Raw genomic sequence first — 24,089 nt, 5'->3', positions numbered from 1 at the left:
CCCCTAAGATTAGGAGCAAGACAAGGATGCCTGCTTTCAGCACTTTTATTCAACATAGTATTAGAAGTTCTAGCCAGAGCAGTCAGGCAGAAACAAGAAATGATAGGCATCCAAATTCTAAGGGAAGAAGTAAAATTACTTTTGTTTAAGATGACTTGATCTTATAAGTAGGAAACCCTAAAGATTCCACAGTAAAACTATTGGAGCTAATAAAAGAATTCAGAAACGTTGCAGGATACAAGATCAACTAACAAGAATCAAGTGCACATCTATACGCTAGTAGTGAGCAACCCAAAAATGAAATTAAGACAGGAATTCCTTTACTCAAGGAGAATAAAATACTTAGGAATAAGTTTAACCAAGGAGGCAAAAAACGTGTACACTGAAAACTACAAAACGTTACTGAAATGAAAGAGTATCTAAAGAAAAGCTAGCCCATGTTCATGGATTGAAAGATTAATATTGTTAAGAGGACAGTACTACCCAAAGTGATCTGTAGATTCAGTGCACTCCATATCAAAATTCCAAGAACATTTTTTGCACACATAGGACAGACCATCCTAAAATTCAAATGGAATCTCATGGGACTCCAAATAGCCAGAACAGTCTTGAAAAAGAAGGAAAAGGTTGGTGCGGGGAAGATGGCAGAAGGGTAAGATGCGGAGATCACCTTCATCACCACAGATACATCAGAAATACATCTACACGTGGAACAACTCCTACTGAACACCCACTGAACGCTGGCAGAAGACCTCAGACCTCCCAAAAGGCAAGAAACTCCACACGTACCTGGGTAGGGCAAAACAAAAAAGAATAAACAGAGACAAAAGAATAGGGACAGGACCTGCACCAGTGGGAGGGAGCTGTGAAGGAGGAAAGGTTTCCACACACTAGAAGCCCCTTCGGGGGCAGAGACTGTGGGTGGTGAAGGGGGGGAAGCTTCAGAGCCGTGGAGGAGAGCACAGCAACAGGGGTGCGGAGGGCAAAGCGGAGAGATTCCTACATGGAGGATCGGTGCCGACCGGCACTCACCAACCCGAGAGGCTTGTCTGCTCACCTGCCAGGACAGGCAGGGGCTGGGAGCCGAGGCTGAGGCTTGGACTTCGGTCGGATCGCAGGGAGAGGTCTGGCGGCACTAACACAGCCTGAAGGGGTTCATGCACCACGGCTAGCTTGGAGGGAGTCCGGGGAAAGTCTGCACCTGCTGAAGAGGCAAGAGACTTTTTCTTCCTTCTTTGTTTCCTGGTGTGCAAGGAGAGGGTATTAAGAGCGCTGCTTAAAGGAGCTCCACAGATGGGCGCGAGCCGCGGCTATCAGTGTGGACCCCAGAGATGGGCATGAGATGCTAAGGCCGCTGCTACCGCCACCAAGAAGCCTGTGTGCGAGCCCAGGTCACTCTCCACACCTCCCCTCCCAGGAGCCTATGCAGCCCGCCGCTGCCAGGGTCCCGGGATCCAGGGACAACTTCCCCCGGAGGATGCACGGCACACCTCAGGTTGGTGCAACATCACGTTGGCCTCTGCCGCCACAGGCTCGCCCCGCATCCGTACCCCTCCCTCCCACCGGCCTGAGCGAGCCAGAGCCCCCGAATCAGCTACTCCTTTAACCTCGTCCTGTCTGAGCGAAGAACAGATGCCCTCCGGCGACCTACACGCAGAGGCACGGCCAAATCCAAAGCTGAACCCCGGGAGCTGTGCGAACAAAGAAGAGAAAGGGAAATTTCTCCCAGCAGCCTCAGGAGTAGCGGATTAAATCTCCACAATTAATTTGATGTACGCTGCATCAGTGGAAAACCTGAATAGACAGCGAATCATCCCAAATTGAGGAGGTGGACTTTGAGAGCAAGATATATTATTTTTTCTCCTTTTCCTCTTTTTGTGAGTGCGTATGTGTATGCTTCTGTGTGAGATTTTGTCTGTATAGCTTTGCTTTCACCATTTGTCCTAGGGTTCTATCTGTCCGTTTTATTTTAATTTTAAAAACTTTTTTTCTTAATAATTATCTTTTATTTTAATTATTTTATTTTATTTTATCCTCTTTCTTTCTATTTTTCCTCCCTCTTATTCTGAGCCGTGTGGATGAAAGGCTCTTGGTGCTGCAGCCAGGAGTCAGTGCTGTGCCTCTGAGGTGGGAGAGCCAACTTCAGGACATTGGTCCACAAGAGACCTCCCAGCTCCACGTAGTATCAAACGGCGAAAATCTCCCAGATATCTCCATCTCAACACCAACACCCAGCTTCACTCAACAACCAGCAAGCTACAGTGCTGGAAACCCTATGCCAAACAACTAGCAAGACAGGAACACAACCTCACCCATTAGCAGAGAGGCTGCCTAAAATCATAATAAGGCCACAGACACCCCAAAACACACCACCGGATGTGGACCTGCCCACCAGAAAGACAAGACCCAGCCTCATCCACCAGAACACAGACACTAGTCCCCTCCACCAGGAAGCCTACACAACCCACTGAACCAACTTTAGCCATTGGGGACAGCCACCAAAAACAACGGGAACTACGAACCTGCAGCCTGCAAAAAGGAGACCCCAAACACAGTAAGTTAAGGAAAGTGAGAAGACAGAGAAACACACAGCAGATGAAGGAACAAGGTAAAAACCCACCAGCCCTAACAAATGAAGAGGAAATAGGCAGTCTACCTGAAAAAGACTTCAGAATAATGATAGTAAAGATGATCCAAACTCTTGGAAATAGAATACAGAAAATGCAAGAAACGTTTAACAAGGACCTAGAAGAACTAAAGAGGAAACAAGCAATGATGAACAACACAATAAATGAAATTAAAAATACTCTAGATGCGATCAATAGCAGAATAACTGAGGCAGCAAAACGGATAAGTGACCTGGCAGATAAAATAGTGGAAATAACTACTGCAGAGCAGAATAAAGAAAAAAGAATGAAAAGACTGAGGACAGTCTCAGAGACCTCTGGGACAACATTAAACTCACTGACAGGGCTTCCCTGGTGGCGCAGTGGTTGAGAATCCGCCTGCGGATGCAGGGGACACGGGTTCGTGCCCTGGTCCGGGAAGATCCCACATACCGCGGAGCGGCTGGGCCCGTGAGCCATGGCCGCTGAGCCTGCGCGTCCGAAGCCTGTGCCCCGCAAAGGGAGAGGCCACAGCAGTGAGAGGCCCGTGTACCACCAAAAAAATAAAAAATAAAAAAATAAAATAAAATAAAATAAATAAACTCACCGACATTCAAATAATAGGGGTCCCAGAAGAAGAAGAGAAAAAGAAAGGGACTGAGAAAATATTTGAAGAGATTATAGTTGAAAACTTCCCTAATATGGGAAAGGAAATAGTTAATCAAGTCCAGGAAGCACAGAGAGTCCCATACAGGATAAACCCAAGGAGAAACATGCCAAGACACATATTAATCGAACTGTCAAAAATTAAATACAAAGAAAACATATTAAAAGCAGCAAGGGAAAAACAACAAATAACACATGAGGGAATCCCCATAACGTTAACAGCTGATCTTTCAGCAGAAACTCTGCAAGCCAGAAGGGAGTGGCAGGACATATTTAAGGTGAACAAGGAGAAAAACCTACAACCAAGATTTCTCTACCCAGCAGGGATCTCATTTAGATTTGATAGAAAAATTAAAACCTTTACAGACAAGCAAAAGCTGAGAGAGTTCAGCACCATCAAACCAGCTTTACAACAAATGCAAAAGGAACTTCTCTAGGCAAGAAACACAAGAGAAGGAAAAGACCTGCAATAACAAATGCAAAACAATTAAGAAAATGGAAATAGGAACATACATATCGATAATTACCTTAAATGTGAATGGATTAAATGCTCCCACCAAAAGACACAGACTGGCTGAATGGATACAAAAACAAGACCCATATATATGCTGTCTACAAGAGACCCACTTCAGACCTAGAGATACATACAGACTAAAAGTGAGGGGATGGAAAAAGATATTCCATGCAAATGGAATTCAGAAGAAAGCTGGAGGGGCTTCCCTTGTGGTGCAGTGGTTGAGAGTCTGCCTGCCGGTGCAGGGGATGCGGGTTCATGCCCCTATCTGGGAAGATCCCACACGCCGTGGAGCGGCTGGGCCCGTGAGCCATGGCCTCTGAGCCTGCGCGTCTGGAGCCTGTGCTCCACAACGGGAGAGGCCACAACAGTGAGAGGCCCGCGTACCACGAAAAAAAAAAAAAGCTGGAGTAGCAATTCTCATATCAGGCAAGATAGACTTTAAAATAAAGACTAGTACAAGAGACAAAGAAGGACACTACATAATGATCAAGGGATTGATCCATAAAGAAGATATAACAATTGTAAATATTGATGCATCCAACATAGGAGCACCTCAATACATAAGGCAAATACTAACAGCCATAAAAGGGGAAATCAACAGTAACACCTTAATAGTAGGGGACTTTAACACCCCACTTTCAGCAATGGACAGATCATCCAAAATGAAAATAAATAAGAAAACACAAGCTTTAAATGATACATTAAACAAGTTGGAGTTAATTGATATTTATAGGACATTCCATCCAAAAACAACAGAATACACATTTTTCTCAAGTGCTCATGGAACATTCTCCAGGATAGATCATATCTTGGGTCACAAATCAAGCCTTGGTAAATTTAAGAAAATTGAAATTGTATCAAGTATCTTTTCCAACTACAACGCTGCTAGACTAGATATCAATTACAGGAAAAGATCTGTAAAAAATACAAACACATGGTGGCTAAACAATACACTACTTACTAACGAAGTGATCACTGAAGAAATCAAATAGGAAGTCAAAAAATACCTAAAAACAAATGACAGTGGAGACACGATGACCCAAAACCTATGGGATGCAGCAGAAGCAGTTCTAAGAGGGAAGTTTATAGCAATACAGTCCTACCTTAAGAAACAGGAAACATTTTGAATAAACAGCCTAACCTGGCACCTAAGGCAGTTAGAGAAAGAAGAACAAAAAAACCCCCAAATTTAGCAGAAGGAAAGAAATCATAAAGATCAGATCAGAAATAAATGAAAAAGAAATGAAGGAAACGATAGCAAAGATCAATAAAACTAAAAGCTGGTTCTTTGAGAAGATAAACAAAATTGATAAACCATTAGCCAGACTCATCAGGAAAAAAAGGGAGAAGACTCAAATCAGTAGAATTAGAAATGAAAAAGGAGAAGTAACAACTGATACTGCAGAAGTACAGAAGATCATGAGAGATTACTACAAGCTACTCTATGCCAATAAAATGGAAAACCTGGAAGAAATGGACAAAATCTTTGAAATGCACAACCTGCCAAGTTTGAATCAGGAATCAGGAAGAAATAGAAAATATGAACAGACCAATCACAAGCACTGAAATTGAAACTGTGATTAAAAATCTTCCAACAAACAAAACCCCTGGACCAGATAGCTTCACAGGTGAATTCTATCAAACATTTAGAGAAGAGCTAACACCTATCCTTCTCAAACTCTTCCAAAATACAGCAGAGGGAGGATCACTGCCAAACTCATTCTATGAGGCCACCATCACCCTGATACCAAAACCAGACAAAGACGTCACAAAGAAAGAAAACTACAGGCCAATATCACTGATGACCATAGATGCAAAAATCCTCAGCAAAATACTAGCAAACAGAATCCAACAGCACATTAAAAGGATCATACACCATGGTCAAGTGGGATTTATTCCAGGAATGCAAGGATTCTTTAATATATGCAAATCAATAAATGTGATACACCATGTTAACAAATTGCAGGAGAAAGACCACATGATCATTTCAGTAGATGCAGAGAAAGCATTCGACAAAATTCAACACCCATTTATGATAAAAACCCTGCAGAAAGTAGGCATAGAGGGAACTTTCCTCAACATAATAAAGGCCATATATGACAAACTCACAGCCAACATCGTCCTCAATGGTGAAAAACTGAAACCATTTCCACTAAGATCAAGAACAAGACAAGGTTGCCCACTCTCACCACTGTTATTCAACAGTTTTGGAAGTTTTAGCCACAGCAGTCAGAGAAGAAAAAGAAATAAAAGGAATCCAAATCTGAAAAGAAGTAAAGCTGTCACTGTTTGCAGATGACATGATACTATACATAGAGAATCCTAAAGATGCTACCAGAAAACTACTAGAGCTAATCAATGAATTTGGTAAAGTAGCAGGATACAAAATTAATGCACAGAAATATCTGGCATTCCTATACACTAATGATGAAAAATCTAAAAGTGAAATTAAGAAAACACTCCCATTTGCCACTGCAACAAAAAGAATAAAATATCTAGGAATAAACCTACCTAAGGAGACAAAAGACCTGTATGCAGAAAAGTATAAGACACTGATGAAAGAAATTAAAGATGGTACAAATGGATACATGGAGAGATATACCATGTTCTTGGATTGGAAGAATCAACGTTGTGAAAATGACTCTACTACCCAAAGCAATCTACAGATTCAATGCAATCCCTGTCAAACTACCACTGGCATTTTTCACAGAACTAGAACAAAAAATTTCACAATTTGTATGGAAACACAAAAGACCCCGAATAGCCAAAGCAATCTTGAGAACGAAAAATGGAGCTGGAGGAATCAGGCTCCCTGACTTCAGACTGTGCTACAAAGCAACAGTAATCAAGACAGTATGGTATTGGCACAAAAACCGAAATATAGATCAATGGAACAGGATAGAAAGCCCAGAGATAAACCCACGCACATATGGTCACTGTATCTTTGATAAAGGAGGCAAGAATATACAGTGGAGAAAAGACAGCCTCTTCAATAAGTGATGCTGGAAAAACTAGACAGGTACATGTAAAAGTATGAGATTAGAACACTCCCTAACACCATACACAAAAATAAGCTCAAAATGGGTTAAAGACCTAAATGTAAGGCCAGAAACTATCAAATTCTTAGAGGAAAACATAGACAGAACACTCTGACATGAATCACAGCAAGATCCTTTTTAACCCATCTCCCAGAGAAATGGAAATGAAAACAAAAATAAACAAATGGGACCTAATGAAACTTAAAACCTTTTGCACAGCAAAGGAAACCATAAACAAGACGAAAAGACACAACCCTCAGAATGGGAGAAAATATTTGCAAATGAAGCAACTGACAAAGGATTAATCTCCAGAATTTACAAGCAACTCATGCAGCTCAATATCAAAAAAACAAACAACCCAATCCAAAAATGGACCAAAGATCTAAACAGACATTTCTCCAAAGAAGATATACAGATTGCCAACAAACACATGAAAGAATGCTCAACATCATTAATCATTAGAGAAGTGCAGATCAAGGCTACAATGAGCTATCATCTCACACTGGTCAGAATGGCTGTCATCAGAAAATCTAGAAACAATAAATGCTGGAGAGGGTGTGGAGAAAAGGGAACACTCTTGTACTGCTGGTGGGAGTGTAAATTGATACAGCCACTATGGAGAACAGTATGGAGGTTCCTTAAAAAACTACAAATAGAACTACCAAATGACCCAGAAATGCCACTACTGGACTTATACCCTGAGAAAACCAAAATTCAAAAAGAGTCATGTACCACAATGTTCATTGCAGCTCTATTTACACTAGCCAGGACATGGAAGCCACCTAGGTGTCCATCAACTGATGAATGGATAAAGAAGATGTGGCACATACATACAATGGAATATTACTCAGCCATAAAAAGAAACAAAATTGAGTTATTTATAGTGAGGTGGATAGACCTAGAGTCTGTCATACACAGTGAAGTAAGTCAAAAAGAGAAAAACAAATACTGTATGCTAACACATATATATGGAATCTAAGGGGGACAAAAAAGGTCATGAAGAACCTAGGGGTAAGACGGGAATTGAGACACAGACCTACTAGAGAATGGACTCAAGGATGTGGGGAGGGGGAAGGATAGGCTGTGAGAAAGTGAGAGAGTGGCATGAACATATATACACTATCAAACGTAGAATAGATAGGTAGTGGGAAGCAGCCGCATAGCACAGGGAGATCAGCTCAGTGCTTTGTGACAACCTAGAGGGGTGGGATATGGAGGGTGGGAGGGAGGTAACCACAAGAGGGAAGAGATATGGGAACATGTGTATATGTATAACTGATTCACTTTGTTATAAAGCAGAAACTAACACATCATTGTAAAGCAATTATATTCCAATAAAGGTGTTAAAAAAAAAAAGGAAAAGGTTGAGTTCTCATGTCCTGATTTGAAAACTTATTATCAAGCTATAGTTATCAAAACTGTGGTTCTAGCATACAGACAGACATGCAGACCAATGGAACAGAATGGCGAGTCTAGAAATAAACCTTCGAATACATGGTCAAATGATCTTCTGCAGATGTGCTAACACCATTCAATGAGGGAAGAGTCTTTTCAACAAATGGTGCTGGGAAAATTGAATATCCACATGCAAAAGAATGAAGTTGGATTGTTATGTTACACCGTATACAAACATTAACTCAAAATGGATCCAAGACGACCTGTGGTATTGTGATTTATAATAAACATATATTTGATCCTTGTCCTGTTTCTGGCACAGAGCTCCTAAAGCCCTTGGAATTTTCTAAGTCAGGAGAACCCCAAAAGTGTTTTTGTTACGTTAATGAAGCCTCTAGGTAACCCACTGACGGGTTGGTTGACTGGGGGACTCACCATGTGATTAGGAGGTTGGAAGCTGGCACCCTTGCCCCCGCCCCAGCTGGGAGGGAAGATGGGCCAGAGATTGAGTTAAGTCCCCAGTGGCCAATGATTTAAGTGGTCATGCCTATTTGATGAGGCCTCCATAAAGACCCAGGACAGGTTTGGAGAGCTTCTTGGTTGGTGAACCAGAACGCTTCCATGTGCTGGGTCCCAAACTCCACTGGGACAGAAGCTCTTGTGTTTGGGACCTCGCCCTGTGTATCTCCTCATCTGGCTGATAATTTGTATCCACTGATATCGTTTGTAATAAACTCTTAATCTAGTGAGTAAACTGATTTCCTGAGTTCTGTGAACTGTTCTAGCAAGTTAATTGAAGCCCAGGAGGGGGTCATGAGAAGCTGTTGAATAGCCAGTTGGTCAGATGCACCCGTAGCAGTCTGGACCTGAGATTGGCATCGGAAGTGGGAATGGTCTTGTGGGACTGAGCTCTTAACTGCTAGGGTCTATTGCTCTCTCCAGGGACGCAGGGTGAGAGTTGAGTTTGTCTGACACACAGTCAGTCTCCTCAGAGAGCTGAGTTAATTGTTTGGTTGTGAGCAAGACACAGACACATCAGAGTGGGTATAGAGCAGAATGACAAAATTTTAAGTGTGAGAGCTAAAACTATGAAACTCTTAGAAGAAAACATAGGGGAAAATCTTCATGACATTAGATCTGGCAGTTTTTTGGGGATATGACAATAAAATGTAGGCAGCACAAGAAAAAATAAAAAGTTGGACTTCATCAAAATTAAAAACTTTTGTGCATTAAAGGACACTCACTATCAAGAGAGTAAAAAGACAAACCACAGAATGGGAGAAAATATTTGCAAATTGTGTATCTGATAATGGACTAACATAGAGAATATATAAAGAACTCCTACAACTCAACAAGAAAAAAGCAAGTCAAATCAAAAATAGGGAAAGGACTTGAATAAATATTTCTCCATAGAATATATGCAAATGGCCAGTAAGTACATGAAAGTATGCTTAACATCCCTAGGCATTAGGGAAATGTAAATCAAAACCACATGAGATACCCTTTTACACCCATTAGGTTGGCTATTACCAACACAAAAAAAGAAAACGCAGAAAATAACAAGTGTTGGTGAGGATGTGGAAAAAGTGGAACCCTGTGCATTGCTGGTAGGAATGTAAAATGATGCAGGTACTACAGAAAACTGTTTGGCAGTTTCTCAAAAAGTTAAACATGGAATTACAGTATTCTACTCCTAAGTATGTACCCAAAAGAATGGAGAGCAGGGACTCAGATATATAGTATACCACTGTTCACAGCAGTATTATTCACAGTAGCCAACAGGTGGAAACAGCCCAGTGCTTATCAACAGATGAATCAGTAAACAAAATGGCCTGCAGTGTCCCTCCGTGTCTGTGGGGGATTGGTTCCAGAACCTGCTGCGGATACCAGAATCCAAGGATATGGAACCTGCCATATGGAGGGCCGACTGTATACATACCGTGGAATATCATTCAGCTTTAAAAAGGAATGAGGGACTTCCCTGGCAGTCCAGTGGCTAAGACTCTGAGCTTCCACTGCAGGGGGCACAGGTTTGATCCCTAAGATCTCACACATGCTGCACAGTGTGGCAAAAAAAAAAAAAAAAAAAAAAAGCTCTAATTGACATCACACTTTTCAGTGGCAACATAGACTGTAGGAAGATGATAGAGTAATATATTTTGAGTGATAGAGGAGTATTGACAGAAAGTAACTTTGAACCTTGAATTTTATATCCAGCCAACTGTCATTCAAGTATAAGAGCATGATTAAAAGTTTCTCAAACATAGAAGATTACATATGAAGTCCCACATGGGAAACATTTCTTGAGGAAAAACTCAAATGAGTAGAGAAATCTAGCAGATGCTGCTAGGTATGTGTAATGTACACGTGTAAGACATGTAAAGAATGATTGAATACCAAAGTAAAGTTGTTGCCTTGAAAAGAATTAGCCATGACCAAAGAAAAGAAAAATAGAGGAAGTATATCCATGAAACCTGATGAGGATTGGGTGGAGGGGAGATTGGGGGCATGAGGCCCTGGTAAAGTTCTGTCTTGATAAAGGGATGACAGTTTATCAAACAGAAAGAATGTAGAAAGTGCAGAAAAAACAGTGGACAAGTTGAAATAATCAAGTTGTCAGTTAAAAGGCAGAAACTGATGATTCAATAAAAAAATCTACATTTTTTTATGGGAAATATTCTAAATTTAACTAGGGGGAGGGGCATGGATACAACATATATGAAAATTGAGGATCTCAACAATGCTTTTACTTTAAAGGTTATATTTATGGATAGTTACCATATTAGAAATTAAAACTGAAAAATTAGGGACTTCCCTGGTGGTCCAGTGGTTAAGACTTCACGCTTCCATTGCAGGGGTCACAGGTTTGATCCCTGGTCAGGGGACTAAGATCCCACATGCCACCTGGTGTGGCCCCCCCCCAAAAAAAAAAAAAAAAACCTGAAAAATTAAAGAAAAACTTTACTGGTTAATTTAAAAATAGCAATAATATACCCCTTATAGGTTAACAGAAGTAACATTTTTATGAAAAATAACTGTCATACTAAACAACAAAAGAATTTAGTGAGAAGAGCAGCATTATTTTTTGTGCTTTTGCCAGTCTCTTTAATGCTTGATTTAATAGATCAGTACTTAGATTCTCTTATCTGCTCCTGTATTCACTCTGTTGCAGTATGTTGTTTTGATTGAGGGTACGTGAGGAGAATCCTGGGACCATGTGGATCTTTCATCTGGGGATCCCTCAGGGGTCCTGAGAGCACACTCTGTGACCTGCTTTTTCTGCGCAAGCTTCTTTATTATCACCCTGACTCCGTCCAGTTTGGTGTCTTCTGAGTTTATCAGTAGTTTTCTCGCTGTCCATTTTCCCTCCCACCTTCCATTTCTGCTTTTGCTATTTCCTGCCCTACATTCTTTCCAGTTTAAGACTGATCTTCAAGTCTTCACTGACGATTCTAGTCTCAATGACTCTTCTCTTCTCTTCTCTGGCAGATGTAGTTAGTTCCATATGGTTTGTGCTTAAGTGTTCTAAGATTTCTGGTTTTCTCTTTCTAGTTATTATAAAGCTCCTTTAAAGTAGGAACCCAAAAATTGACAAGACAAGAGTTTCTTCTTACACATAGTGTTTGGTTCACAGTAATATTTGTTGGTTGAGAGGAAGTGACACTATCCAGAAAAGCACATAATAGATCACAAATTCTCTTTTGGCCTTAAATGGTTTATTGGAAAACTATGGTATCTTCCCCATAACTGGCTACATGGTAATACTTGTTGTTGCAACTTTTTTTTTTTTAAGAGATCCTTTGTAATTAAAACCATCTTCAGTTCAGACTTGTTTATCTTGTAAGTCACTTACTGATTTATTTTCTTGCCATTTCAGAAAAAAGCCAAAGGACAAGAGCTGTTTGATCAGATTATGTACCACTTGGACCTTATTGAAAGCGACTATTTTGGACTGAGATTTATGGATTCGGCACAAGTAGCAGTGAGTATCTGTTTTTTGGAGGCTCTAAAATGGAGACAGAAATGAAAATTGTCAGATGATGTGCTAAGTGCTACAAGGCTATACGTATACTTAATGTCTTCTTTTTTCCTGTGCTTTTCTTATTATGGCCTGAAGCTTTGATCCCTTGCTTAAGAATAACCTGAAGTGCTTGTTTAAAAAAAAAAAAAAAAACCTGAGTTCTGGCCCTGAGCCAAATTGCTAGAGCATGATCTTTGCAGATGAGACTTGGAAATCTCAACCGGTGGATTGGTCTCGGGCACACTAGAGTTACCACTGTGTCTTGAGGATGCTGGGATGGGAGGTTTCTGGGCTCTTGGGTGAATGCGTCACAGAAGTTCCTAGATTGCAAATTAAGGTGAGTGGACTAGGATATCTCTAAGATCCCTTCCAGATCTCTCATTATCTAGATGTTCTTTGACATGTGCATTTCAGATGAGAGAACAGCATATGTAATAGGGTAGGAAGTTGGAGGCTTTTTGGAGAATTGAGTACTTTACTAGGATTTGACTGGAGGGTATTTGCAAGAGAGTAGTAGTTAAGATTGGAAGGTGGATTAGTGGCCAAACTGAATAGCAAAAGTGTTAATAATAAATTGGCACTATTCTCTAATAATTGGGATTAGGAATTTTTCAGGCAGGGAGGTTATATTTTTCTTTAGGAAGTTTTACATAGGAATATTGTGTAGGATTGTTTGGAGTGGGCAGAGAATGAAGTCAGAGAGAGTGAGTGCAAACACTTCGGGGATAAAAGTAATATTAAGGCCTAGAGTAGGGCATTCCCAGTAGCTGGGAGAGGGAGGGAGCAAGCAGGGAGAAGGATATCAAGACCTTAAGACTTGTTTTCTGGAAGTTTGTGATTGTGTGTGTGTGTGTGTGTGTGTGTGTGTGTGTGTGTGTGTGTGTGTGTGTGTGTGTGTGTTTAGTAACACAGTAATTGCAGTGTTTAGGATCCGACCCATAGGGACAAATATATTGCATAATAAGAATTCTCAAATTCCTTTTGGAGTGGGTTTTTTTTTGGGGGGGGCGTTTGGTGTGATTGATAAATTAACTGGAATACCTCTGTAAGATACTTTATAAACCCACATGTCTTGGAGATGAACTCCTAGGATGGTTTTATAGAGCATCTTAGCTAAATGTACAGCTGTTAATAGTGTTAGCTGCAGCTGTTTTCTTGATTTCCCCTGATCCCCAATAAAAAAAAAAATAAGCATGAGCATTTAGCTACAGGGTATTGGTTACGTTTTTTTTTTTTTTTTTTTTTTTTTTTTTTTGCGGTACGTGGGCCTCTTACTGTTGTGGCCTCTCCCGTTGCGGAGCACAGGCTCAGCGGCCATGGCTCACGGGCCCAGCCGCTCCATGGCATGTGGGATCCTCCCGGACCGGGGCACGAACCTGTGTCCCCTGCATCGGCAGGCGGACTCTCAACCACTGCACCACCAGGGAAGCCGGATGATTAGGTAAACTTTGATACATCCTTACAGTGGAATACCTGCAGCTCATTGAAAACGGTGATTTTTAAGTATACTAATTGAATGATGTAAAAATAAAAAGGTTTACAAAACAGGGTAATTGAATTTTTGTTTTAAAAAAATCTGGATATGTATGCACCTGTAAACATGAAAAAATTTGAAAAGCTGTTTTCCATAGTTTCAGAGTTCTGATCGCTTAATAGATTTAGTATAGGAGGCATTTCTTTCATTCTTCTCTATTAGAAGAAACCGCCTAAGGGCAGGGAATGAGTCATAGTTACCTCTGTTACCCAGCCTATGGTAACAGCCCACAAGACCATTCACTGAATCGAATTCTCCTCTGTTACTTAGTTTGATAAAGGCTTGGTTAACTCGTGAGTTGAATATCATTAAACTCTCATCTCTAGAATAATGGAGTTAAAGTCTTACAACCAGCTGAAAAGAATAAATGATTTTGAGGGAAATCACACAGCCTCCTGATTTTTGAGGGGTTGTGGGGGAAAAGGGGTAGAAGTGTGCCAGTGTTATGTTTCGGGTACTTTCTTTCCATTTCTTTTTTTTAAAATTTAATTTATTTATGTATTTAGTTATGGCTGTGTTGGGTCTTCATTTCTGTGCAAGGGCTTTCTCTAGTTGTGGCAAGCGGGGGCCACTCTTTATCACGGTGCGCGGGCCTCTCACCATCGTGGCCTTTCTTGTTGCAGAGCACGGGCTCCAGACGCACAGGCTCAGTAGTTGTGGCTCACGGGCCTAGTTGCTCCGCGGCATGTGGGATCTTCCCAGACCAGGGCTTGAACCCGTGTCCCCTGCATTAGCAGGCAGATTCTCAACCACTGCGCCACCAGGGAAGCCCTTTCCATTTCTTAAAGTATTTATTTAAGTAATTGTGGAAAGAAACAGACATGCAACCGTTGCTAAGTTGCAATACTTATTCTTTGCTAATATCAGCAATTACTGAATTACTAGATCCCATATTTTTTCCTCTCATTTGATACACATATATAGTGCTCTTCTTCTGGTCATATCAAGTGTCTGGTAAAGCCAGCATTAGAATTTGTAATCCCTACTTTTTTTAGCTTTAGTTTCTCTGTCCCAATGCTCCGAAATCTAGGCATTTAAGATTAAATTTATATAGTCTTATGTTTTTTTCAGTTTCTACTTGTGCCATCACTAAAATACTTTTTGTGAGCTGAGCTGGAAGAACAGTAATTGGTGATGAAAGCTATGGAACATGAACTGTAGAGAGCACTTTGGGTGTTCTTAAAGCGCTGACTCACTTGCTTCCATAACAGCCCTGTGACATCAGTGAATATAGAGATGCGGGTCAGTTATTCAGAGCATGGCCAGATTTAACCCCAGAATTAAACAAAATTGATGCTTTACGACAGTTCAGTTTGGTGGTAAAGATAATGAACGTGATAGATCAGGTGGATTTTTGGCCAGGATCATCTATGTAAACTAAGTTAACCTAGTGGTTTCCATAGCTCTTTTTCTGGAACCATTTGAGAGACAGTTGCAGGTAGGATGTCCCATTAGCCCTGAATTTCCTACAAACAAGCATGTTCTCCCGCATAACTCAATACAGGCATCAGGCATCAAAACCAGGAAGTTATCATTGTGACATTACCACCATCTAATCCTCAGACCCCATTCAAGTTGTGCCACTTGTCACTAGAGTGTCATTTATAGCAAGAGGCTCACTATTTACCACTCACTCCCCATTCCTTCTCCCCACAGCCCCTGGCAAAGGCTAATCTTTTGTTTGTATGGATTTGCCTGCTTTGAGAATTTCATACAAATGGAGTCATGTGATATGTGGCCTCGGAGTCTGGAAATGCACTTGGCATCGTGTTTTTAAGGTTCTTCCATGTTGTACTACGTGTCAGTGCTTGATCCTTATAGGCGAGTAATATTCAGCTGTAGGGATATTCCACATTTTTACTCATTCACTGATAGACATTTAGGTTTATTCATTTTTGGCTATTACGAATAATGCTGCTGTGAACATTTGTGTACAAGTTTTTGCGTTGAACATAATTCTCAGTTCTTCCGGGTATGTATCTAGGAGTGGAATTACTGGGTCATAGGGTAACTTTCTTGTATAACTTTTTGAGGAACTGCCAAACTTTTCCATAGTGACTGCACCATTCCACATTCCTATCTGCATAGGAATGTGGAATAAGGGTTCCAATTTCTGCATATCCTCACTAACACAACATTTCCCCTTCTTTTTGATTCTAACTAGTTGGTATGAAGTGGTCTCATTGTGGTCTTGATTTGCACTTCCCTAATGGAAAAGATGTGAGCATCTTTTCATGTGTATATTGACCGTTTGTATATCTTCTTTGGAGAAATGTCTATTCAGATTCTTTACCCACTTTAAAATTGGGTTATTTCCTTTTTACTGTTGAGTTGTAAAAGTTAAACTATTGCCTAGTCCGTAGTCACAAAGATTTAGGCATGTTTTCTTCTTTATCCGTTTGGCATTAATTTTGGTATATGCTGTAAGGTAGGGGTCAAACTTCATTCTTTTACATGCGGATATCCAGTGGTCCTAGTACCGCCACTTGTTGAAAAGATTATTCTTTCCCTGTTGAATGGTCTTGACACGCTTACTGAAAGTCAGTTGAGCGTAGATACACGGGTTTATTTCTGGGTTCTTTGTTCTGTTCCATTCATCTATACGTCGATCCTTATGCCAGCACCACATTGTCTTTTGATTACTGTAACTTCGTAGTTAAGTTTGAAATTGGAAAATGTGAGTCCTTCAATTTCATTCTTCTGTTTTAAGATTGTTTTGGCTGTTTTGAGTCACTCATATTTCCATATACATTTTAGGATCAGCTTGCCTGTTTGTGCAAAGAAGGCAATTGGAGTTGTTTGTTGATATGTTTGTTTATACAGCAGATTCTTATTAGTCATCAATTTTATACACATCGGTGTATACATCTCAATCCCAATCTTCCTATTCATCATACCCCTACCCCCGCCCCCTGCTGCTTTACCCCCTTGGTGTCCATACGTTTGTTCTCTACATGTGTGTCTCAATTTCTGCCCTGCAAACCTGTTCATCGGTACCATTTTTCTAGGTCCCACATACATGCATTAATATACGATGTTTGTTTTTCTCTTTCTGACTTACTTCACTCTGTATGACAGTCCCTAGATCCATCCACGTCTCAACAAATGACCCAATTTCGTTCCTTTTTATGGCTGAGTAATATTCCATCGTATCTATGTACCACATCTTCTTTATCCATTCATCTATCGATAGGCATTTAGGTTGCTTCCATGACCTGGCTATTGTAAATACTGCTGCAGTGAACATTGGGGTGCATGTGTCTCTTTGAATTATAGTTTTCTCTGGGAATATGCCCAGTAGTGGGATTGCTGGATCATACGGTAATTCTATTTTTAGTTTAGTTTTTTTTTTTTTTTTTTTTTTTTTTTTGCGGTACGCAGCCCTCTCACCGTTGTGGCCTCTCCTGTTGCAGAGCGCAGGCTCCGGACGTGCAGGCTCAGAGCTCATGGCTCACGGGCCCAGCCACTCCACAGCATGTGGGATCCTCCCGGACTGGGGCACGAACCGGCGTCCCCTGCATCGGCAGGTGGACTCTCAACCGCTGCACAACCAGGGAAGCCCTACTTTTAGTTTTTTAAGGACCCTCCATACTGTTCTCCATAGTGGCTGTATCAATCTACATTCCCACCAACAGTGCAAGACAGTTCCCTTTTCTCCACACCCTCTCCAGCATTTGTTCATAGATTTTCTGATGATGCCCATTCTAACTGGTGTGAGGTGATACCTCATTGTAGTTTTGATTTGCATTTCTCTAATAACTAGTGATGTTGAGCAGCTTTTCATGTGCTTCTTGGCCATCTGTATGTCTTCTTTGGAGAAATGTCTGTTTAGGTCTTCTGCCCATTTTTGGATTGGGTTATTTGCTTTTTAAATATTGAGCTCCATGAATTGTTTATATATTTTGGAGATAAATCCTTTATCTGTTGGTTCATTTGCAAATATTTTCTCCCATTCTGAGGGTTGTCTTTTCGTCTTGTTTATGGTTTCCGTTGCTGTGCAAAAGCTTTTAAGTTTCATTAGGTCCCATTTGTTTATTTTTGTTTTTATTTCCATTACTCTAGGAGGTGGATCAAAAAAGATCTTGCTGTGATTTATGTCAAAGAGTGTTCTTCCTATGTTTTCCTCTAAGAGTTTTGTAGTGTCTGGTCTTACATTTAGGTCTCTAATCCATTTTGAGTTTATTTTTGTGTATGGTGTTAGGAGTGTTCTAATTTCATACTTTTGCATGTAGCTGTCCAGTTTTCCCAGCACCACTTATTGAAGAGACTGTCTTTTATCCATTGTATATCCTTGCCTCCTTTGTCATAGATTAGTTGACCGTAAGTGTGTGGGTTTATCTCTGGGCTTTCTATCTTGTTCCATTGATCTGTATTTCTGTTTTTGTGCCAGTGCCATACTGTCTTCATTACTGTAGCTTTGTAGTATAGTCTGAAGTCAGGGGGTCTGATTCCTCCAACTCCGCTTTTTTCCCCTGAAGACTGCTTTGGCTATTGAGGGTCTTTTGTGTCTCCACACAAATTTTAAGATTTTTTTGTTCTAATTCTATAAAAAATGCCATTGGTAATTTGATAGGGATTGCATTGAATCTGTAGATTGCTTTGGGTAGTATAGTCATTTTCACAATATTGATTCTTCCAATCCAAGAACATGGTATATCTCTCCATCTGTTGGTATCATCTTTAATTTCTTTCAGCAGTGTCTTTCTTATAGTTTTCTGCATACAGGTCTTTTGTCTCCCTAGGTAGGTTTATTCCTGGGTATTTTATTCTTTTTGTTGCAATGGTAAATGGGAGTGTTTCCTTAATTACTCTTTCAGATTTTTCATCATTAGTGTATAGGAATGCAAGAGATTTCTGTGCATTAATTTTGTATCCTGCAACTTTACCAAATGCATTGATTAGCTCTAGTCGTTTTCTGGTGGCATCTTTAGGATTCTCTATGTGTGGTATCATGTCATCTGCAAACAGTGACACTTTTACTTCTTCTTTTCCAATTTGTATTCCTTTTATTTCTTTTTCTTCTCTGATTGCCGTGGCTTGGACTTCCAAAACTATGTTGAGTAAAAGTGGCAAGAGTGGACATCCTTGTCTTGTTCCTGATCTTAGAGGAAATGCTTTCAGTTTTTCACCATTGAGAATGATGTTTGCTGTGGGTTTATGAGGTAGGTTCCCTCTGTGCCCACTTTCTGGAGAGTTTTTAATCATAAATCGGTGTTGAATGTTGTCAAAAGCTTTTTCTGCATCTATTGAGATGATCATATGGTTTTTTTTCTTCAGTTTGTTAATATGGTGTATCACATTGATTGATTTGCGTATACTGAAGAATCCTTGCATCCTTGGGATAATCCCCACTTGATCATGGTGTATGATCCTTTTCATGTGTTGTTAGATTCTGTTTGCTAGTACTTTGTTGAGGATTTTTGTATCTATATTCATCAGTGATATTGGTCGGTAACTTTCTCTTTTTTTTGTAGTATCTTTGTCTGGTTTTGGTATCAGGGTGATGGTGGCCTCATAGAATGACTTTGAGAGTGTTCGTTCCTCTGCAATTTTTTGGAAGAGTTTGAGAAGGATTGGTGTTAGCTTTTCTCTAAATGTTTGATAGAATTCACCTGTGAAGAAGCCATCTGATCCTGGACTTTTGTTTTTGGAAGAATTTTTATCACAGTTTCAGTTTCATTACTTGTGATTGGTCTGTTCATATTTTCTATTTCTTCCTGGTTCCGTCTCGGAAAGTTATACCTTTGTAAGAATTTGTCCATTTCTTCCAGGTTGTCCATTTTTTTGACATAGAGTTGCTTGTAGTAGTCTCTTAGGTTGCTTTGTATTTCTGCTGTGTCTATTGTAACTTCTCCTTTCTCATTTCTAATTTTAGTGATTTGAGTCTTCTCCCTCTTTTCCTTGATGAGTCTGGCTAATGGTTTAATCAATTTTGTTTATCTTCTCAAAGAAACATCTTTTAGTTTTATTGATCTTTGCTATTGTTTTCTTTGTTTCTATTTTATTTATTTCTGATCTGATCTTTATGATTTCTTTCCCTCTGCTAACTCTGGGTTTTGTTTGTTCTTCTTTCTCTATTTCCTTTAGGTGTAACGTTAGAGTGTTTATTTGAGATTTTTCTCGTTTCTTGAGGTAGGCTTGTATAGCTATAAACTTCCCTCTTAGAACTGCTTTTGCTGCATCCCATAGGTTTTGGGTCGTCGTGTCTCCCTTGTCATTTGTCTCTAGGTATTTTTTGATTTCCTCTTTGATTTCTTCAGTGATCTCTTGGTTATTTAGTAACGTATTGTTTAGCCACCATGTATTTGTGGGTTTTACTTTTTTTCTTTTCCTGTAATTCATTTCTAATCTCATAGCATTGTGGTCAGAAAAGATGCTTGATATGATTTCAGTTTTCTTAAATTTACTGAGGCTTGATTTGTGGCCCAAGATGTGATCTGTCCTCAAGAATGTTCCATGTGCACTTGAGAAGAAAGTGTATACTGCTGTTTTGGATGGAATGTCCTATAAATATCAATTAAATCTGTCTGGTCTGTTGTGTCATTTATAGCTTGTGTTTCCTTTTTAATTTTCTGTTTGGATGATCTGTTCATTGGTGTAAGTGAGATATTAAAGTCCCCCACTATTATTGTGTGACTCTTGATTTCCTTTTTTATAGCTGTTAGCAGTTGCATTATGTATTGAGGTGCATGTATGTTTATAATTGTTATATCTTCTTGGCTCGATCCTTTGATCATTATGTAGTGTCCTCCTTGTCTTTTGTAACATTCTTTATTTTAAAGTCTATTTTATCTGATATGAGTATTGCTACTCCTGCTTTCTTTTGATTTGCATTTGCATGGAATATCTTTTTCCATCCCCTCATTTTCAGTCTGTATGTGTCCCTAGGTCTGAAGTGGGTCTCTTGTAGGCAGCATTTATATGGGTCTTGTTTTTGTATCCATTCAGCAAGCCTGTGTCTTTTGGTTGGAGCATTTAATCAATTCACGTTTAAGGTAATTATCAATGTGTATGTTCCTATTACCATTTTCTTAATTGTCTTGTGTTTGTTTTTGTAGGTCCTTTTCGTCTCTTGTGTTTCCCACTTAGAGAAGTTCCTTTAGCATTTGTTGTAGAGCTGGTTTGGTAGTGCTGAATTCTCTTAGCTTTTGCTTGTCTGTAAAGCTTTTGATTTCTCCATCGAATCTGAGTGAGATCCTTGCCGGGTAGAGTAATCTTGGTTGTAGGTTCTTCCTTTTCATCACTTTAAGTATATCATGCCACTCCCTTATGGCTTGTAGAGTTTGTGCTGAGAAATCAGCTGTTAGCCTTATGGGAGTTCCCTTGTATGTTATTTGTCATTTTTCCCTTGCTGCTTTCAATAATTTTTCTTTGTCTTTAATTTTTGCCAGTTTGACTACTGTGTGTCTCTGTGTGTTTCTCCTTGGGTTTATCCCGTATGGGACTCTGTGCACTTCCTGGACTTGGGTGGCTGTTTCCTTTCCCATGTTAGGGAAGTTTTCGACTATAATCTCTTCACATATTTTCTCGCGTCCTTTCTCTCTCTCTTCCCCTTCTGGGACCCCTATAATGCGAATGTTGTTGTGTTTAATGTTGTCCCAGAGGTCTCTTAGGCTGTCTTCATTTCTTTTCATTTTTTTTTCTTTATTCTGTTCTGCAGCAGTGAATTCCACCATTCTGTCTTTCAGGTCACTTACCTGTTCTTTTGCCTCAGTTATTCTGCTATTGATTCCTACTAGTGTAGGTTTCATTTCAGTTATTGTATTGCTCATCTCTGTTTGTTTGTTCCTTAATTCTTCTAGGTCTTTGTTAAATATTTCTTGCATCTTCTCAATCTTTGCCTCTATCCTTTTTCCGAGATCCTGGATCATCTTCACTATCATTACTCTTTATTCTTTTTCTGGAAGGTTGCCTATCTCCACTTCATTTAGTTGTTTTTCTGGGGTTTTATCTTGTTCCTCCATCTGGTACATAGCCCTCTACCTTTTCATCTTGTCTGTCTTTCTGTGAATCAGGCAGTTGGAGTTTTGACCAGAGTTGCATTGAATCCGTATATCCATTTGGGAAATATCATCATCTTAACAATGTTAAGTATTATACATGACCACGGAATGTCTTTCCATGTATTAGGTCTTTATATTTCTTAAAACAGTGTTTTATAGTTTCAGTTTACATGTCTTTCACCTTTTTGATTAAACTTACTCTTAGCATTTTATTCCTTTGTTGCTATTATAATATGTGATTTTCTTGATATCATTTTTGGATTTTGTTTGGATTCTAGTATATACAATTCATTTTCACATATGTATCTTGCAACCTTGCTGAAGTTATGTATTAATTTTTATGTGTTTTAGGTATAAGATCATGTCATCGGCAGAAGGAGATAGTTTTACTTCTTCCTTTTGAATCTGAATGCCTTTTATTTCTTTTTCTTTTATCTCTTTTTCTTGCCTAAGTGCCCTGTCTAGAACCTTTAGCAAAATTTTGAATAGACGTGGTAAGGGTGGACATTCTTGTCTTATTCTTGATCTTAGGGGAAATGTGTTAAGTCTTTCACCATCAAGTATAATGTTACCTGTGGGAGTTTTATAGGTGCCCTTTAACATTTTGAAGAGGGTCTCTTCTATTCCTATTTTATTGCACGTTTTTATCGAGAAAGGGTGTTGGGTTTTGTTAAATGCTTTTTCTGCATCTATTGAGAAGATCATAGGGTATATTTCCTGTATTCTATTAATATGATGTATTACATTGACATTTTTGTTGGTGTGTTGAACCTTCCTTGCATTTCTGGTATAAATTTCACTTGGTCATCGTGTATAATCCTTTGTATATGTTGCTTGATTTGATTTTTTTGAGGATTTTGAAGTTCATATTCATAAGGAATATTGGCCTATAGTTTTTTGTGTTTTTTCCTCCTTGTGATATCTTTGTCTGGTTTCAGTAAGAGTAGTACTGGCCTCAGAATGAATTGGAAAGTCTTCTCTCTTCTATTTTTTGGAAGCTCTCACAAAGGATTGGTGTTAATTCTTATTTCAACACTTGGTAGAATTCACCAGTGAAGCCATCTGGGGCCTGGGCTTTTCTGGGAAGTATTTTGATTAGTGACTCAATCTCTTTACTTGTTATAGTTATTTTCAGATTTTCTGTTTGTTTCTTCACTTTTTAAACCAGGCCACTGTAGAGTGCCAAAGGTGGACTTACTGGATGGAGAGGTTGGGGTAATAGGCCTAAACCAGGATTATTCTGGCATACTAGGATATATGGTTACCCTTGTTTTTAGTTGACTGCACAATACTGCCCCGTTTCTACTTTCAAATCTAAACTTAATTTAGTATCATTTTACATAGTCCAGTGATGATCTTAAACCTTGAGTTATGATGACAAAATCTTTGGATGCTTTCCCTAGAAAAAGGCACGTAAATATAACATTCTGTGCACAAATATAGGTAATTTAGGTATTCCAGAAGCCCACCTATGGACTCTTATTTAGTAATAACTCTTCTTTAGCAAGTAAACAACCTGTAGGTTAAGGAAAAACAGATGATGGTATTCATTTGCATGCTTTTTCTTCAAGTCTTTATTATAATATTGTTTTTGAAAATTTATTATGTTTTATACTGTTGGTGAAACTTTGTTACTTGTTATTAAATCTCATTGTATGACTCTGCAAAAAACTTTATGGTAATTTAATGAATCCTACCTTTTTTTTTTTTTGCGGTACGCATGCCTCTCACTGTTGTGGCCTCTCCTGTTGCAGAGCACAGGCTCCGGACACGCAGGCTCAGAGGCCATGGCCCTCGGGCCCAGCCACTCCGCGGCATGTGGGATCCTCCCGGACCAGGGCATGAACCCGCGTCCCCTGCATCGGCAGGCAGACTCTCAACCACTGCGCCACCAGGGAAGCCCAATCCTACCTTCTTGATGAAGGATTTTGGGAAACTCTCTGTCATAAAAATAACAGGATGTGTAAAGAGTTGCCTTATGGCAGCAGAACTGTATACATCAATGGTATTTTTAAAAAGGATGATTTGGGGTAATTTTCTTATACAATGGAACTTGCCAGCGTGGAAGTAATATATCTTAAGCCAGGCAAGAAGGAATTCTTCTTTTGATACTGTGTGGTTTTAGGTTAGTACAATAAGAATTTGCAAAATTGTTAATTGGAATTAACTATAATGATTTGCTGGAGAACATGTATGATTTATTTTGAAGGAATAATATTCAGTCTTAAAATAAAAAATCTACAGGAATCAGACAGGAGAACAAAATGGAAGCGAGATGGCATGCATATTAAAGACATGGGAGTGTTATT

The 24,089-nt window shown here is 39.5% G+C and overlaps 1 protein-coding gene across 1 annotated transcript in view; it reads left to right on the top strand.

Annotated features, from left to right (window-relative positions):
* Positions 1-24,089, top strand: part of EPB41L5 (erythrocyte membrane protein band 4.1 like 5) — a 157,685-nt gene that overhangs the window by 14,360 nt on the left and 119,236 nt on the right. Inside the window, exon 3 of the mRNA XM_067025897.1 lies at positions 12,100-12,204. Within this exon, the coding sequence (XP_066881998.1) occupies positions 12,100-12,204 (105 nt within the window). The remainder of the gene's footprint in view (positions 1-12,099; positions 12,205-24,089) is intronic.

This window comes from Kogia breviceps, chromosome 2 (assembly GCF_026419965.1).
Source record: "Kogia breviceps isolate mKogBre1 chromosome 2, mKogBre1 haplotype 1, whole genome shotgun sequence".
In the NCBI taxonomy this organism is placed as follows: domain Eukaryota; kingdom Metazoa; phylum Chordata; class Mammalia; order Artiodactyla; family Physeteridae; genus Kogia; species Kogia breviceps.
Note: the sequence above shows the minus strand (reverse complement) of the source record. Positions and strands in the feature narration are given on the sequence as shown.